This window comes from Rhincodon typus, chromosome 1 (assembly GCF_021869965.1).
Source record: "Rhincodon typus isolate 14 chromosome 1, sRhiTyp1.1, whole genome shotgun sequence".
NCBI classification, from domain to species: domain Eukaryota; kingdom Metazoa; phylum Chordata; class Chondrichthyes; order Orectolobiformes; family Rhincodontidae; genus Rhincodon; species Rhincodon typus.
The window spans coordinates 125,087,276-125,106,189 of record NC_063332.1 but is presented as its reverse complement, the minus strand read 5'-3'; the positions used below and the strand labels follow the sequence as shown (position 1 = coordinate 125,106,189).

The following is an 18,914-nucleotide window of genomic DNA, read 5'->3' as shown; positions in this document are numbered from 1 at the left end:
AAGATTTTTTCACCCACCAGGTGGTGCGTATATGGAACTCACTGCCTATAAGGATGGTAGAGGCAGAAACCCTCATAACATTTAAAAAGTACTTAGGTATACACTTGCGCTGCCAAGGCTTACAAAGCTATGGGCTAAGTGATAGGAAATGGGATTAGAGTAGTTAAGTGGTTGGTTTTGACTACGGTAAACTCAATGGGCCAACGGAACTTTTTCTGTGCTGTAAACTTCTATGACTCTATGTTTATCTTGTATGGATCCTTAGAGAACACTTGTAGTACTGAGAAGTTCTGATCACTAGAAAGGTCATAGATTTTTAGAATTATGGAATCCCTACAGTGCGGAATGAGGCCATTCAGCCCATCGAGTGTGCACTGATCTTCCAAAGAGCTTCCCACCCAGATCCAATCCCCCCCACCCTATCTCTGTTATGCCACGTTTACCATGGCTAATCCACCTAGCCTGCGCAACTCTTGACACTATGGGGCCATGTTCCTGGAGAAGACTGAACAAAGCTTCATGAAAATGATACCATAGCTGAGAAGTCACATATGTGAGGATCGATTGATCAGGGTGTAGCTCTTTTCTCAAGAAAAGAGAGAGAGGGGTGAGTCAATAAAGGCCTTTAAGATTGTCAAAAGGTTTATTAGGGTGTGCATAAAGATGTTTCTGCTTGATGGAGCCCAGAACTAGGCACAGTAAATAATTAAAATGATAGATCAGGGAGAATATTAATGGGGTTAAATAAAGAAGGGTGAGCAGAAGCTTATGTGCAGAATGAAACACAGACATGTATCTGTTGGGCTAAAGTGCCTGTACTTTAAATACTGTGCAATAAAATAAGGGTGATAATAATCTTGACACGTGTGATGGCACAATATCCTGCTTTCCAGAAGCCTTCAATAAAATGTTGCATTTATAGCAGTTGGAAAGGGTGTCTAATACTGTTGTGGATAGATCAACGGAGAGATTTCACTGTTAGTAGGTTGATATAAGAATAGTCATCAGTTCCATCCCACAGGGCTTCATGTTGAGACGGTTATTGCTGGAATAAATTTTTGTTTCTATCATCTAGAAATTAAATAGTGCCTGGGCAAACCCAGAGGTGTCAACCTGGTTGGGAGGATCTTCAACTAGTTTCCTTTACTTACCAGAATTTCACTTCATTGATTTAAATCAGGTGAATTGTGTATGGTAAATACCATTCAGAAGGGATCTGGACGAGCTCTTTGAAGAGGAGGGCACTTCCAATTATAAAGAGCATGTCATGAGTTAGCTGGGATTAGAAGGATTTATAGGTTACAGCGGTATCCTGGAATTTTGCCTAAGGGAGTCACAAAGAAATATCCCAGTGTTTTCCTAAATTGACCTTTTGACTTTATCTTTTCTGTTGTCTCTCGCAGGAGATTGTGATTAGAGGGGTGAGTCAGTGGTTTCGTGTGTGGCTGCAGTATGTCTGGATCATGGAAGCTTGATAGATGTGGGACCTTTCCTGCTCTTTATTTTACACATGTGTAATTTCTTTAAATTGTATGTATTGTTTTGGTTCTGTCAGGTGTGCATTAAAAGCAACACGTTATTTCTTATCCATGTCTCCAGTGGATAATGTGAACTGTACTTGTGATTCCTGTAATTTCTTCACACAGTGAGTTCAGCTGCTGATTTCAGCAGATTTATCAAAAGGGACAGTCTCATGTAAACCTGAATGGAAAACTGTGGTTTCATCAGCATACCCCCATTGGGAATTTCTCCATAGCTTAATAGATAAATGTACTGCATGGCACTATATAGGAAAATCCAGCTCAAAATACCTCTAGTCTAAGCTAAATTGGTAGATTTGACTGGAAGGTGATGTGAATGCTAAATTGGCTTCCATGCATCTAGCTTTCAAATAGAGAATAAGATTAGAGGAGTTTCTAATTCTTATCCTTATCTAATATCTCTGGTAGAAACTAAATGGGTCCATGTTGAAAATAAAACATTGGGTTTAGCATTGGATCCTACCACAGGAAGACAAATGCAGGTCGAATTATGTTAAGTGTAATCTTAGAATCATAGAATCCTTATAGTGTGGAAGCAGGTCATTTGGCCCATCAAGTCCTCACCAACCCTCTGAGGAGCATCCCACCCAGAACCACGCCATACACCATCCCTGTATTTCCCACCCTTGACACGATGGGCAATTTAGCATAGCCAATCCACCTGAGAAAGAAAGTCATAGTATGTTATAAAGGTTGCTATGTGAATTCAGAATCTGCCAGCATGATATATCGTATAATAGTGTATCAATAAACTCTTAACACACCAGCTCCATGTCATGCACATTATATTCTTAGTACAAATTGTCCTGGCGTAGAAGTAGACAGGCAGAGAGCTGCAAAGGAGGCTAATAATCAAGTCATCCTCATTTGAACTCCTGCTGGAGAGGAGCAGATAGCTTTATTATACTGGAATATACAATACCAGATCCTGGCCTTCCCCCGTGTGTTTGCTTGTGAATGTTAGTGTTTTTATGTTAGTGGTGTGAAATGGAATATGGACAAGGATGTAGAATTCCAGACCAGGACTCTCATGCCCTCTCCTTTGGAATGCAACCAGTGGGGCACTGGAACCAGAAAGCTGAGCAGAACCATGCATACCTGCCGCATCAATTTTGGGTGTGGAAACACCTGGGGAACTAGGCCTGGATTCTGATGTGGAAGAGGAGAAACTATTTTTGAAAAGGAAGTAAGGTGGTAACTTATGTTGTGGGAAAGGATCTAATTTTCACGGGATTCCGAGACAATCAGGAAATTCCTTTAACACCTCCATTCTGTTCCTGCGTGAGCCACTGGTAAATTCAGCTTCTATTTGCCAATGGGGAGAGAGAAAATTGTCCCTCTGAGTTTCGTTCAAAGAGGAGACGGGTCAGTCTGAACTTCTAAAATAAATCTTCAACTTTCTTTTTGAAAACCTCCACTCGCCTGGGCCCTTACTCTTTTTGACTACCCTCCCACTGCCATTCCCCATCCACAGTTGTCCATTCCCCATCCACAGCCGTCTATTCTGTGTCTCATTGCCTTTAGCCCTAAGCTGATTGAGTTGGAGAAATGGGAACTTCTGGTGCAAAGAGATTCTGTCCTCAACCCTGTCCCTTGCACTGTTTCCCCCACCTCCCCTTCCCAAAAGCCATCTAAGGCTAGAATGAAAGTTGTGTTCCTGACAAGGTCAACTCATAAATCTTCAAAGCTCTGTGGCCCAGTGCAATGAGGTATTTGCCATTTTCTGATGAGTACTCAGGAGTCCTATTTCTGCAGTGATTTTAAAGAATCCACAGAAATTTTACTAGAAATACCAACCGGGAAAATTCCTCCCATGCTATGCTGTGCATAGGCACAAGAAGAAATCATTCCCAAAGATTTCATTTGGAGGAAATCAGTAGAGTTGTTTTTTGAGTTAGCAGCTGTAGAAAATTGATCGTCTCTGATTCACTTTTGCAGAAATTATCTGCCGATAAGCCAAATTCAGATGGTGAAGGGCATTTGGAAAATGGTAACCATGTTGCAACAGCAGATAGTAAAGACCATGGTAAGTCCATGTATATAATCATATTTCAGTCAATGTCAATCAATACTGTTAAGCTGCCATTCATTTTCTCATCCCTTTATAATAGTTACCTTCTTCATCTTGTGTTCTTTCTTCGTATTGCATAAAGAAAAACAGCTGAATATCAGAAATGTTCATGCTGTGACCAAATCAGTTCTGTCTTATTTCAAATCTCAAAACAGCTTTTACTATTTTGTTGTGCAAATTTTATTATATCATGACATTTTAATAAGTTTGAAATGTTTCCTTTCCTTTCAGAAAGTTCTTTCACTGTCTTTGTATTGGCTGAAATGCTTATTCGCCGGTTCTTGTCAAAGGTGGATGAATAGCTTCTCATAAGGCAAATTGTTTAAAAATTGTGACAAGTAGCTGCCATGAATAGTGATGGCCAGGGCAAGACGTATGATCAGTCCTGCATCATTCGCCTCATTTGATAGTTTTAAACATGATGACCCAGATGTTCCCCATTCAACTGTCTTGTTTCTGAAGCTGCACCTTTTTTTTTTGACAAGGTGTCAAGCTGAGGAACTTTGTGGAGGTCCATTATTCCAACCCTTGTTTACTATTGCACTCCATGCATATTTCTGCTGACATTCTCAGAAATACAGCAGAATTCAGTTTGTACAGTCATATCATCCAAATGGCGTTTGACTGCCTTGTGTCATTTTACTCACTGGTCACTGGGTGAAATTCAAGTCAATGTTTTAACTTTCAAAGAGCATTGCTGGTCTTAAAACTGTATTTAGTTGAAGTGACAAGAATGTTATGTTCTTAATGTCCAGAATAAGTTTGAATTATAACATTTACAAACTGTGTGTGAGGGCATGAGGGTCTGAAGAGTGTGTCAGAGGTCTAATACGCACCAGATGCTAATCCCCTTACATAGTAGATGTACATGTGGTGTTGGAATTGTATTTTTCCCTGGGAGGATGAGCAGGAACTGTTAGATGGAAGAACGGTTGAGAAACAATTCAGGAGGAAAGGGCTCCTACCCACACTTAACATGTGTATTAAATTTCCAGCACCAACGCAGATATTTGGATCTTGTAGACTGGGTGAATGACCCACATTTTGTTGTTCTTTACCATTGTTATTTGCCCATTCTTTTTAGTTTTTTAAAAAAAATTCCACTGCCTCATTTAAATTATCTTTGCTATTCAGAATTTCTTCTTATTTTTCTAATCTAGTTCACTCAACCACATGAATTTCCGCTCTGCATCTGGAAATTTTTTTCCTTCTTCCTTTTATTTACCACAAGGGTAGTATTTCTTTCAGCTTTCAATTCTGAAAGTGGCTCCTAATTCAAATTTTTAACTTGCAATTCTCTGTACATACGTGAAAAAAATCATCTCTGTATTCCCAACAATTTTTGACTTTTTAAAATTTTTGGTATTTGCAGCTTTATTTTACTTGATTCAAAAATATTTTAATAACGTCGGGGCTACTATCACACCAAAGTTTATATATTTAAGGAAGCATGTTTTGAAAGAGAAGTTACCAACAGCACTGTTTTCCCTAATGAAACATGTGTTGAGGGTGGCCAAAATTTCAATTGTAATTATATTTTCAGTCAGAACAAGATACAAAAGTTACCATGCTCCATGGATTGGCGTATTGATCCATTGGGGACAGAGACTGCAAGATTCTGGGCAGCATTTCCAAAGTTAAATAAAATGTCAAAGTTGTTGGTTAAAAACAAAATAGCTGTTTTAACTCCATTTGCTACAGTGCAGAAGGGGGCTATTTCACCCATTGTTGCTGAATTTTGAAATAATTCCTTAATTGGACCTACTTCCCTGCTATTTCCTTAGAGCTTTAAAATGACTTGGCTGGTTATTTTGTTAAAGAATAGCAGGAGCTCAGCAGTGTTTGTTGATGATTAAGTGGCCCTAAAGAGAGAAAGCCATCTGAACTTTCATGTTTATCCTCTAGTGATTACCATTATAAAATCCTGATGCTTGCAATACAAAAGGACACCTTTCAGTCCACCTGACTATTTCTAAATCACCAACTGGCGTTGTCTCCTTCAGTTCCACTTCCTTGCTGTTCTCTATTTCCTTTTATAGACTTCCTTTTCGAAGATCAAATTGACTTTCTAATGTATTTTTCACATCCGCCGTATTAGCTTAAGGCATTCAAGGCTTTGTTTCCTCTGTATGAGGTAAACTTCTAATTTTGCCTCGTCAGTCTTGATTGTCTTGATCTTGGGTCTCTTGTTACTTATTCAGCACAGTGATTCTGCTGGGGATAGAAACTGCAGGAAGATCAGATTGCCTCCCATTTCAATTGTCAACCAGAACTGTGAAGCTTGGCTGTAGTCAAACCAACACCTTTCACAAGTACTTGAGAAAAAGTAATATTCATTTGAAATACTACATGAGTTATTTAATTATCATCCTTAACTGTACATGTAACAGTGGGATGAAGATAGACCAAAATCTGACTAGTACGTGCAAAAGCGAAGTTATTGGTGATGCTGGTTGTCTGTAATAAAAAGTGCTGGAAATAATCAGCATGCCTGGCAGCATCTATGGAGAAAGAAACATTGTAAACATATTGTCAGAACTGGTCAGTCCATTTCATCACCCTGTTTCACTCTCCCCAGGTATGCTTGATCTGCTTGAGTTTTTCCAGGAGCAGGTGTGTCCCCCCCAAACCCTCAAGAAAACCTTCTTCAAATCGTGGGGACTCCTGTTTGCTCCATTGACCTGTCTGTTTTCTCCAGCCCATGATCCCACATCTCCTGCCTTGAAACCAGTTGACCTTGCCCAACCCTCTCCCTTGACCCACAATCTTTCTCTTCGTCTCAGTCTCCCTGGTTGTGACATTCTGTTGTTGGCTTTCCTACCTGGAAGTCAAGCAATCTCTCAATCTAGCTGGCTGCCATGTGGGAAAGGGAATAAAAATTTGATGATAACGTTCCATTACATTCAGTGCTTTCCCTATCCGTGGTAATCATTGGCTTTCCTCTGTTCTCTGCTGCCCATACTCTTACATGCTCTCCTTAAATAATGGAGCCAGTGTTTCTGATTATTTTTGAATTTAATACCCAGGCACAGACATGTCCTCCATATTCTAATGTGTGAACAAGGTGAAATTCTTTGTCAAAGTTGACATTTTCTGTCTGTTTAGAACTGAAGAGACATAGGCACAAAGTCATACAGCACAGAAACAGACCCTTCAATCCAACTCATCTGACCATATATCCCAATCTGGCCTAGCCCCATTTGCCAGCATTTGGCCCATATCCCTCTATTCATGTACCCATCCAGATGCCTTTTAAATGTTGTAATTGTACCAGCCTCCACCACTTCCTCTGGCAGGTCGCTCCAGACACACACCACCCTCTGTGTCAAAAAGATACCTCTTAGGTCCTTTTTAAATCTTTCCCCTCTCACCTTAAATCTTATGTCCTGTAGTGTTGGACTCCCACACCCTTGGAAAAAGACCTTGGCTATTCACCCTATACATGCACTTGATTTTATAAACCTCTATAAGGTCACCCCTCAGTCTCCTATGCTACAGAGATAAAAGCCCTAGCCTATTCAGCTGTCCCTATATCTCAAATACTTCAGTCCCAACAACATCCTTGTAAATCTTTTCTATGCCCTCTCAAGTTTAACAACATCCTTCCTTGGGAGGGCAACCAGAATTGTATGCAGTGTCCCAAAAGTGGTCTCACCAATGTCCTATGCAACTGCAACATGATATCCCAACCCCTATACTCAATTTAATGATGAATGAAGACAAGCACGCCAAACATTGTCTTCACCACCCTGTATCTGCGACTCCACTTTCAAGGAACTATGAATCTGCACCCCTAGGTCTCTTTGTTTGGCAACATGCCCCAGGACCTTACATTAACTGTGTAAGTCCTGTCCTGACTTGCCTTCTCAAAATGCAACGCTTCACATTTATCTAAATAAAATTCCATCTGCCACTCCTAAGCCCTTTGGCCCATTTGATTAAGGTCCCATTGTACTCTGAGATAATCTTCTTTGCCATCTGCGACACCACCTATTTTGGTGTCATCTTGCAAACTTACTAACCATATCTCCTACATTCACATCCAAGTCATTTATATGCATGAAGTAAAACAGTACTGAACCTTGTGGCACACTGCTGGTCACAAGCCTCCAGTCCAAAACACAACGCTGCACCACCACCCTCTGTTTCCTACCTTCAAGTCATTTTAGCCAATTGGCTAACTCCCCCGGATCCCATGTGATTTAACTTTACTAATGGGTCTACCATGTGGAACCTTGGTGAATGCTTTGCTGAAGTCCATGTAGACAACATCTACCGCTCTTCCTCCTTCAATCTTCTTTGTCACCTCTTCAAAAAATTCAAATTAGTGAGACCCCATTCCCCATGCACAAAGTCATGTTGACGATCCCTAACCAGTCCTTGCCTTTCAAAATGCATGTAAATGCTGTCCCACAGAATCGTCTCCAACTTACCCACCACTGATGTAAGGCTCACTGGTCTATAGTTCCCTGGCTTTTCCTTGCAGCCTTTTTTAAATCATGACACCTCATTAGCCAATCTCCAGTCTTCCAGCACTTCATCCATGGCTATCGATGATAGAAATGTCTCAGCAAGGGGCCCAGCAACCTCTTGCCTAGCTTCCCACAAAATTCTAAAATCAGCAAGAATATCTGTCTTTATTTCACTTGGCCAGTGAGAATACCCACAATCTACGCAGTCATTTCTTACAATTCAATCTCTTTGCACCCTCAGTTTTGATTGCTTTAATCTGTATCCTACAACAGCTGCAATGTTGTTCTGAACCCTTCCAGATGTCATGTCATATTTCATGCGCAGTGTTTTCTTTTCATTCAAGCAACAGTGCCTTCCTGGATATTTTTTAAAATCCCTGTGTAAAGCACTTACACTTCTCTGCATTGAATTTAATTTCATTGTTAGTGGCTGCCCAGAATAAAGGATGACATCTGTCAGGCTAGGTGAGTCTTCAGCTGACTGAAGATTCACAGGCTTTTCCACTGTGGGGGCACATTGATGCATAAGGAAATGGAATTTGCAGTTCTGAGTTGACTTCCTATATTGTGTAGCTATCATTTCTCATCATATTGTCTCTCCACACTTAGGGGAGATGAAAGAGGAAAGTCCTTTGTTTCTTACATATTTTGTAGGAGGGAATATTTGCCACAATCTTTGTATTTTGTAGTCCATCCTGTGCAGATAATGTATTAATTCTCACACTCCAATAAGTATGTACCTACGCCCTTGACGTCTGCACTACTTCCTTGTAAAGGAGGTATATCCAGTTAGTTGGAGGGACCAGTAGCACTCCAAGCAGTTAAATCATCAGTCCAGAGAATATCCTAAATAGTTGCCCTGGAAGAAAGAGATCTACAAATAGACCTTGCTGAATATTGTAAGTTAGAGGTGGAGTTCCCTAACCTGCCTAATCTCCCTTCCATCATTGTATATATCATGATCATCATATTATTTATGTAGTATTAATGTTTCTCTGTCCTAAGTTTAAAGATGGCCTTGTGATCACTTTACTTAAAAATCTCTGAGTCTCTGAAACTTACAACTCCTTATCTTCAAACCATCTGCCACTGCTGAGCTCACTCATACTTCTGTTCTAGCTACTTTTGCCCATTCTAGACTTTTCAAGTTGAATAATGTAGTAATGGCTACCTTATCCAGAGCCAACTGTTCTACTGCTATGGTCTGTGCACCAAGAATTAAAGCTACATTTTGCTTGATCTTCTTCTAGTGAAATTATATTCAGGAACTCCTTCCACTTTCTACCGGCATTGAGCAGCACCAGAAGTCATTTTGTTTTGAGCCAACTGGTGTTAAAGTTCTATGCTGAGAAAATTGTTGGCTATTTTACATTTCAATTAAAACTGTTCACTAAATCTGACAAAATTGACCAGATGACCATAAGACATAGGAGCAGAAATTAGGCCATTCGGCCCATCAAGTCTGCTCTGCCATTCAATCATGGCTGATAAGTTCCTCAACCCCATGCTCCTGCTTTCTCCCCATAACCCTTGACCCCCTTGATTAATCAAGAAGCTATCTATCTCAGTCTTGAATGTACTCCATGACCTGGCCTCCACAGCCTTGTGTGGCAGTGAATTCCATTGATTCACCACTCTCTGGCTGAAGAAGTTTCTCCTTATCTCCTTTCTAAAAGGTCTTCCCTTTACTCTAAGGCTGTGCCCTCGGGTCCTAGTCTCTCCTACCAATGGAAGCATCTTCCCAACATCCACTCTGTCTAGGCCATTCAGTATTCTAAGTTTCAATTAAATCCCACCGCCACCCCCCCGCCCCCATCCTTCTAAACTCCAATGAGTATAGCCCCAGAGTGCTCAAATGTTCCTCATATGTTAAGCTTCTCATTCCTGGGACCATTCTCGTGAACCTCCTCTGAACCTGCTCCAGGACCAGTACATCCTTCCTGGGATATGGGGCTCAAAACTGCACAGAGTACTCCAAATGTGGCCTGACCAGGCCCTTATAAAGCCTCAGTAGTACATCCCCGCTTTTATATTCAGGTACTCTCAAGATAAATGCCAACATTGCATTTGCCTTCCTGACTACTGACTCAACCTGCGAGGTTACCTTGGGAGAATCCTGGACGAGAACTCCCAAGTCTCTTTGCACCAGACTTCTGAATTTTCTCCCCATTTAGAAAATAGTCCATGCTTTTATCCTTCTTACCAAAGTACATGACCTCACACTTTCCCACGTTGTACTCCATCTGCCACTTCTTTACCCACTCTCCTAACCTGTCCAAATCCTTCTCCAGCTTCTCCGCTTCCTCAATACTATCTGTCCGTCCATCTATCTTTGTATCGTCTGCAAACCTAGCCAGAATGCCCAGAGTTTCTTCATCTAGATCATTAATATATAAAGTGAAAAGTTGTGGCCCCAACCCTGACCCTTGCAGAACACCACTTGTCACTGGCTGCCATCCTGAGGAAGACCCCTTGATCACCTCCTTTCTGCCAGACAGCCAATCTTCTATCCATGCTAGCACCTTGCCTCCAACACCTTGGCCCATATCTTACTTAGCAGCCTCCTGTGCGGCCCCTTGTCAAAGGCCTTCTTGAAGTCCAGATAGATAACATCCATTGGCTGTCCTTGGTCTACCCTGCTCATTACTTCCTCAAAGAATTCTAGCAGATCTGTCAGGCATGACCTCTCCTTGATGAAACCATGCTGACTTTGCCCTATTTTACCATACACTTCCAAACATTCAGAAATCTCATCCTTCATAATGGACTCCAAAATCTAACCCACGACCGAGGTTAGCCTAATCGACCTGTAATTTTCTGTCTTTTGCCTTACTCCCTTTTTAAACAGGGGTGTCATGCTAGCAATTTTCCAGTCCTCTGGGATTCTCCCTGACTCTAGCGATTTCTGAAAGACCACCACTAACGCTTCCACTATCTCTTCAGCTATCTCCTTTACAACTCTGGGGTGAAGGCCACATGGTCCAGGTGATTTATCCACTTTCAGGCCAATTAGTTTTTCTAGCACCTTTTCCTTGGTGATCGCCACCATACTCAGCTCTGCCTCCTGACTCTCTTGAGAATATGGGATGTAAACCTCTTTGCTCCCTGATTTTTCACTAAGTATATCTGTTGGGCAGAATTTGTGTATTTTGCTTTTTATGTTCAATAGCCTAAGGCTCATTCATTGTAAACTGATGTCGACCACAGTGTGAAACTACATTACTGTTATTGGCAGACTTCTGTCTTGTGAAACAATGGTTTATGCCATAATGATCTACTCTATTAAGCATCATCTGCTGGGACTTGGAAGCCCCACTCTAGAGTGGCAGTCTCTGCTATATTTGCTGAAGAAAGTAGACCGAGGAGGTGCACAATTCATTGGCCTGTGTTCTCCCTCTTCATGGACAGCTGAGTTTTCATTTCTGTTTGTTTCTTTCAATGTTCTTTCAAAAGGGCAACCGCCAGAGGTCATTTCAATCAGCCACTGTTTCCCATTTGTCAGTATCAGTATCTGACATCTTTGTAACTTGCTTGCAGGTGTCCTTGTAGTTGAAGTGTGCTTACCCAAGTGGTTGTGCTCCAGTGGCGAGTCAACCATACAGAAGGACTTTAGATATTAAGTATTCATCCAACTGATGAACAAGGCCAAGCTAGTGCAGACATCACTGGCTTAGCAATGAATTTATGATGATGAGCTTAGCATACTGCAGGGCCTCTGAACTGGGAATCTTGTTTTGCAAAGAGATGCTGAGGATAAGTCTGAGACCACGATGTTTGCAACTGGTCAGCCTTTTCTCCTGCCTACTATATGTTGCCTACATCTTATTTCTATGGAGATGTGCTGGTAGACTAGCAGCTGGGTATTCTTAGTCAAGTTACTGTTGTTCTTTTATTCAGCTTGGACACAACAGCTACAGCTTTTGATGTGTGCATTAATTTCAGCATCGAGTGACACTTTAATTGTGATTATAGAATCATAGAATTCCTACAGTGCAGAAAGAGGTCATTTGGCCCAATGAGTCTGCACTAACCCCCCAAAGAGCATTCCACTCACAGCCTGACCCCTACCCTATTCCCGCATTTCCCATAGCTAATCCAACTAGCCTGCACATTCCTACTCACTACAGACAGTTTAGCATAGCCAGTCCACCTAACCTGCACATCTTTGGACTGTGGAGGAAACCGGAGCACCCAGAGGAAACCTATTCAGACACTGGGAGAACGTGCAAGCTCTACACAGATAGTCATCCAAGGCTAGAATCAAACCTGGGTCCCTGGCGCTGTGAGGCAGCAGTGCTAACCACTGAGCCAACGTACCAATTGTGGAGTATAGATATGTAAAACTGCCAACAACTTCCACTACCATATTTTCAGCACTGATAGTGGCAGTATAACAATATTCTGGACCATGACATTTTCCTTCCTCATGCTTGCGCTCAAACTAAGTTCTTTGCAGGTGCGCGAGAAGGTGTTCCATGATATGAAATGCTAATGTGGTATCATCAGAATAGAGCAAGCCTCCAGTGAGGACTTGGTATATCTTTGTCTTGGATCTCAGACAGGCATGGCTGAATATTCCTTCCATGATGCTCAGCAGCAAGATGCTGCGATAATTGCTGCAATTGCTGGGGTCACCTTTATTCTTTAATAGGGTCAGATTCTTTGCATCGCATGTATCCTGGGCCAGTGCCTGAACCCTCCCAGAGACTGGGAAGTTAGTGTAGTTGTTGCAGGAGTGCTGGTCTCTTGTGATTGATGACTTCAGGAAATATAGAATCAGCAGCTGGAGCTATGCTCATGGCAAGAGGTCAGTAGCTTTAGTAACCTCATCCACTGTGGATTCAGTACACAGCTGTTCCATGATAGTCAGACTTTCTATGGTGTCTAGAGTTTCCTCCGTTGCAGTGTCTTCCCTACAGTATAGTTCAAGATAGAGTTCCACCAACTCTATCAAACAGTTTAAACAGTTTGTGATGGTCTTTCCTGCTTGTTTTTGCTGGATCTGTTTTCCTTGTGGATGGACCTGTTGATACCTTCATATGTCCCCCTATCATTGTTACCAAAGGACATCTGGATATTCTGGCAAGGTTATGAGCAGTAGTTGCTGGCAAACTGCCTAGCTGTCTGCTGAACTTACTTTGAGCAGTTCTTCATGCTCTGAGTCTTGCTTGGATCTTTCTACTGTGAGCGGATCACTTGGCTTCAATGACTAATTCCATCACAGTGATGTCAGCCTCTAACCAGTCAGCATTTTTCAGTTTTTGCTTCCCATAATGTGTAAGATTGTTATTCTAGCTGGTAGTTAATAGAAACAAGTACTGTTGGATTTTTATCTCAGTAGACCGTGTGGTTAACCGTGATATGGACATGGCATTTCTACTTGGGATGAAGAAACTTTGAGTTGTATCCTAACCTGGCACACAACAGTAGTGATCTGTATCACAGCATTGTGGTATCTGCATGTATTGAGAATACTATTCAGAGTCCCAGCTCGTGATGACCAGATCCAACTGGTGCCAATGCCCTGATCTTGGATGTCTCCAGGATACCTTTTGGTACTGTTTGTCCTGAAATAAGACAATCATTATGTTAGGTAGACAGGATAGTGAAGAAGGTGTTTGGTATGCTTGCCTTTATTGGTCAGTGCATTGAGTATAGGAGTTGGGAGTTCATGTTGCTGCTGTACAGGACGTTGGTTCAGACAATTTTAGAATACTGCATGCAATATAGGAAGGATGTTGTGAAACTAGAAAGGGTTAGAAAAGATTTACGAGGATGTTGCCAGGGTTGGAGGGTTTGAGCTATAGGGAGAGGCTGAATAGGCTGGGGCTATTTTCCCTGGAGGTCAGAGGCTGTGGAGTGACCTTTATAGAGGTTTATAAAATCGTGAGGGATATGGATAGGGTAAATAGGCAAGGTCTTTTCACAGGGGTGTGGGAGTCCAAAATTAGAGGGTATAGGTTTAAGGTGAGAGGGGAAAAATTTTAAATGGACCTAAGGGGCAACATTTTCACGCAGAGGGTGGTGTGTGTATGGAATGAACTGCCAGAGGAAGTGGTGGAGACTGGTACAATTACAACATTTAAAAGGCATCTGGATGGGTATATGAATAGGAAGGGTTAAAGTGGAATATGAGCCAAATGCTGGCAAATGGGACTAGATTTATAAAGGATATCTTAGTGGCATATATGAGTTGGACCAAAGTGTCTGTTTCTGTGCTGTATATCACTGACTGTATGACTCTATTAGGCATGTGGTAGCAATAAAGCTTAAGTAGTCTTTGTAAATTTTCATTTATCTTTCTCAGATCATGATGCCCAAGGCAAGAAGGCCATGTCTCATGGGGTGTGCCCATTTTTCAGTTGGAATTCCCCAGGAGGTAAAGGTGTTCTAACATGGGGATTCTGCTTCCAGCAAGCAGTGTCAAGCTCCTCTGAACTGGCCTTTTGCCTCTAGTGGAGCATGACGTTGAAACGTCAATGCACATTAATTTAAGAGTCCCTGCTTGAGTTGAGCTGCACATAGAGACAATGCAAATAATCAGAATTTATGGCCTGCTTACTTATTGATTCACTGGGCATCAGGTCCAAAATCTCTCAGACTGCTGCACAGACCACTCAATAAATAGTAGAGAAATGTGGCTTATTGACTGACAGCAATCTCATAAATTTATCTGCCTTTAATTCTGACAGAACATTTAAGAAAAATCTGTTATAAAAACATTTGCTTCTCCTCCTTCATCTTTTTAACTATTGAAAAGTGCTTTGATCCATTAGCTTGCAGTTAGAAATTGTAATCAAATTGAATATTAACATATCAACAGAAGTAGTTGTTTATATTTCATTTGTGATGGTATGAATATGCAAGTCTACTTAAACATTGAACGATGATGGACACACAGGTCATGCTGTGGAAGATGTTTTTGGCGGGGGGGGGGGGGGGTGGTGGGGGGAAATGTCACAGAATGCTATGAGCCAAATTTAATGCCCCAGTTGTGGCCTTAATCATTTAAATTTGTTGTCCATCGCCTTGCAGTAGGTTGCCAATCATAATTCTTGCCTATAACAGGAAAAAGTCTCCAGCTCCGATTGCACTGGGGCCTGTTTCAAATTTCCCCTATTTTTCCAGTCCTCCTGTCTCCAAGCCCATCACCAAGTCAGGAAATTTGTGCTCATTTGAACTCAAAAAGCCAGGCAGTGAAGGAAGTACACCTAAGCCTTTACTTAAAGTGAGAGAGAATTGTATTTCATACCACAGTAACCAGCAATTACATTTGTGTATGATTTTTAAAAAACAACCAAGGTAAGGAATCTACAACTGCAACACAAAAGCCCTCATGTATATTTGTGAAACAGTCCATATTTTTGCCAGGAGCAGGCAGGTAGGACTAGTTTAGTTTGAGATTATGTGCAGCACGGACTGGCTGGACTAAAGGATTGATATCTGTGCTGTATGACTCTATGGCATAGTTATTTTAATGAATCAGTTCAAACACTTTATGAAACAGGGCAGATGGGACACCTTCCAGCCCAGAGACAAGGCCATGACTAATGTACCACAAGAGCGTTCCTTCCTTTTATACCTAATATTTTCTAATCAACCTACTCAAACCTGTTACGATGCACCTCTGGAACAGGTGGAACTTGAATCCATGCCTCCTGGCCAAGGGTAGGGACAGTAACATTGCCCCACAACATCCTCTAAAATAGATGTTTTTCTATTGATTATATTTGCTCAGTTATGCATTATGGCAAGGGTTCCAAGTGTCAAAAGTTGGCAATTTTATGAATTAATTAATATCCAACTGGTATAACTCTTCTAATGAAACTGCTCAGAGATTTTATCACAGACCTCTGGAGCAGGTGGGGTTTGAAACCAGGCCTCCTGGCTCAGAGGTTGGGATATTACTACTTCACCATAAAACCCACATAAGGCACTGGTTGAGGATATTTCTATTCAATTCATTCAGAGATGTTATCACACACCTCTGGAGCAGATGGGATGTGAACTCGGGTCTTCTGGTTCAGAGGTGGGGACACTGGCACTACACTTCAGGAGCCCCATAAGATGCTGTTTGAAGATATTCCTAATCACCATGTTCAAAGATTTTGTTACACAACTTTGGAGTACGTGTGACTTGAACCTGGGTCTTGTGGCCCAGCAGTAGGAACATTACCACTGTGCCACAAGAGCCCTTTATCCTTTGGATATAAGTTAGTTATTTTGCGATTGTGCCCAATGGTCCGAAACTCTTCCAGAAGGTGAAACAACCTTTCCATATCTACATTGCCAAATCCCCTAAGAATTTTTTATGTTTCAATAAGGTCACCTCTCATTCTTCACCAAGTACAGGCCCAGTTACTCAGCCTGTCCACAGAAAACAGTCCATCCATACATGGTATCAGCAGAGTTAACCTTCTCCGAAATTCCCATAATACCAGTATGCCTTTACATAGATAAGATCTCCAGATTGTTCCTAGTCTTCAGCTGTGGTCTAGTACCTCAGACAGTTTTAGCAAAACCTCCCTACTTTTATATTCCATTCCTTTTGAACTAAAGCTCAACATGCCAGGTTGCAGGAACAGCACCTCGAATTCCGCTTGGACTGCTATCTCTCCTCAACATGCCATATGCCTTCCATATTCCCTGCTGAACTTGAATGTTAGTTTTTCTGTGATTCATGGACAAAGACTCCCAGATCCTTTTTCCATAACTTTCTTCAGTCTTTTTCCATTTAAATAATAATCAGCTCCTCGATTCTTCCTGCCAAACTGCATAACCTCGCAAGGGGCAGGAGATAGAGGTGTGCTTCTTCCAACTCTAACAAGCTATTTATTAAACTTGTTACTCTTATTCCCTCCTACTCCTCTCTGTCCTAACCAATTTTGGCTGTGACCTTTATGAAGTAGAATTCCTTTTCTGCTTGTCACTCAGTCTGGCTCTGAACAGAAAACTGAAAAGAAATTGAAGGAGCCCTGCAGTTTAAAAAATGCAGGACATTTGGGAAGTGAGTTCTCCCAAGTTTCCCAACCTCAAATTTGCCCCCACCTCCCACCAACCCCCTACATTGTGTGGAATGTGTTTCTGGGCCAAATTGAATTTCTTTGGTGTTTGTGGGAGAGGTTGTTTATCTTGGCATTACAGATAATGTTTGTAATTTCAATTTAGTGTGCTTTATGACCAAATGTGAACTGTAAGTACATTTGTAGTTTGTAATCAACCAATGCAGGATTTCCTATGTTTTTTATAGGTTAATTTGTGTTCCTATAGATAAGAATAGCTTCTGACCCTCCCTTTAGGGGTAAGGGATGTGAAACTCTTTACAAACTGTGCCTCTCAAAAATGATAGGTAAACATTTGTGTCATAGTGCCAAGGGCAACAACCAACTTATTTCTTTGCCATCTTGATGACTCTCTTCAGTTGATACTTGCAACAGCTCCACCCCTAGTTTTCATCCATTTGGCACAATGCTGTTGTGAGACTTGGCAGTGTCCCAAGACAACATAGATGAACTTAGTTACTTAGTGGAGGGTGGTGGGAAAGAGTATATGATGATAATGTGGTTGTACAATTTAATGCCTTTTAAGCTGTTTATTACAGATCAATTAAACAATCTTGTGTTACCACTAGGTAACCAAAATTATAAAGAGTAAAGGTCAGAGAATCACGGCTGGTTTCTTCAACTCTGCCTAAAATTCTGGTTCCTTTTAATTGTAACTGGAAATGTAAAGTGGCAAATTGAGGTCTTTACGTGAGCACAAATTAATTACTTAAGGGTCTTAATCAGTGGTGAGTCGAGAAGGTTGCTTATGGAGCTTCTTACCCAGCGTCTAATTGCTGAGGTGGTGATAAAGTGCCTCTTTTGGGCCAACTGCCCAATTATTTGCCCTCCACCCCCTTCGTCATTTCAAGGGAGGAAATAATTGCACCCTCTTTCTTTCTTCACTGATGCTGCCAGGCCTGCTGGGTGTCTCCTACACTTTCTGCTTTTATTCCATTTTGGAGTTTTTACCAAATGGGAGAAGCTATTTTCTTTCACACGCTCCATGACTGAAATGTTGTTATCCTCCCAAAAGTCTGTTCATGACTTTTATAAGGCGTTGATCAGTGCTTGTGGGGCTTGGTTGGAATAATAGGTCTTCCAAGTTCGAATGTTAAGCCATTTTTGCCCGAGTATTTTGCGTTTGACAGCTGCAGTCCTAAACATTTGAAGTTCCTATTGGTTGTTTTTTTTAAGCTATGCGACAGTAAGACTGTGGTACAATTTCTGGATCAGTTGGTAGAAGTCTCAAGCTGTAAGTTGTGGCTAGTTTTAAAACACACTCCTGAACTCTCAATCCGTGTTGACATATAATTGAAGTGATGAAGGAGTGTAGCATAATCAAAGGTATCATCCTTTGGTTCAGATTTTAAATCAAAATCTCATCTACATGTTCAATTGGGCATAAAATATTCCATATGTCTGTTTGAAAGTAACAAGGAAGTTTTGTCAGTCTTACTGCCATTCTTCACTCAATCACTGCTGCCTTTCTAAAACAAACTTAACTCTGTTGCTTATAACTTTGCATGTAGAATGCCATCACATTCACTCATAAAACAACAGTGCTTGCACTTCAAAATTGCTTGCATTTAAAAAATGCAGACATTGGAAATACAAATCAGGTCAGAAAGTATGAATAAAGACAATAAACCAGATGCATAGAGACAACAAGGTGCAGGGCTGGATGAACACAGCAGGCCAAGCAGCATCATAGCGGCAGAAAGGCTGACGTTTCGGGCCTAGCTGCTTGGCCTGCTGTGTTCATCCAGCCCTGCACCTTGTTGTCTCG

At 41.4% G+C, this 18,914-nt stretch overlaps 1 protein-coding gene across 2 annotated transcripts in view; it reads left to right on the top strand.

Annotated features, from left to right (window-relative positions):
- Window positions 1–18,914, top strand: part of afap1 (actin filament associated protein 1) — a 265,294-nt gene that overhangs the window by 181,215 nt on the left and 65,165 nt on the right. For both annotated transcript variants that reach the window (XM_048604679.1, XM_048604669.1), the window contains exon 8: window positions 3,480–3,567. In XM_048604679.1, coding sequence (XP_048460636.1) covers window positions 3,480–3,567 — 88 coding nt within the window. The remainder of the gene's footprint in view (window positions 1–3,479; window positions 3,568–18,914) is intronic.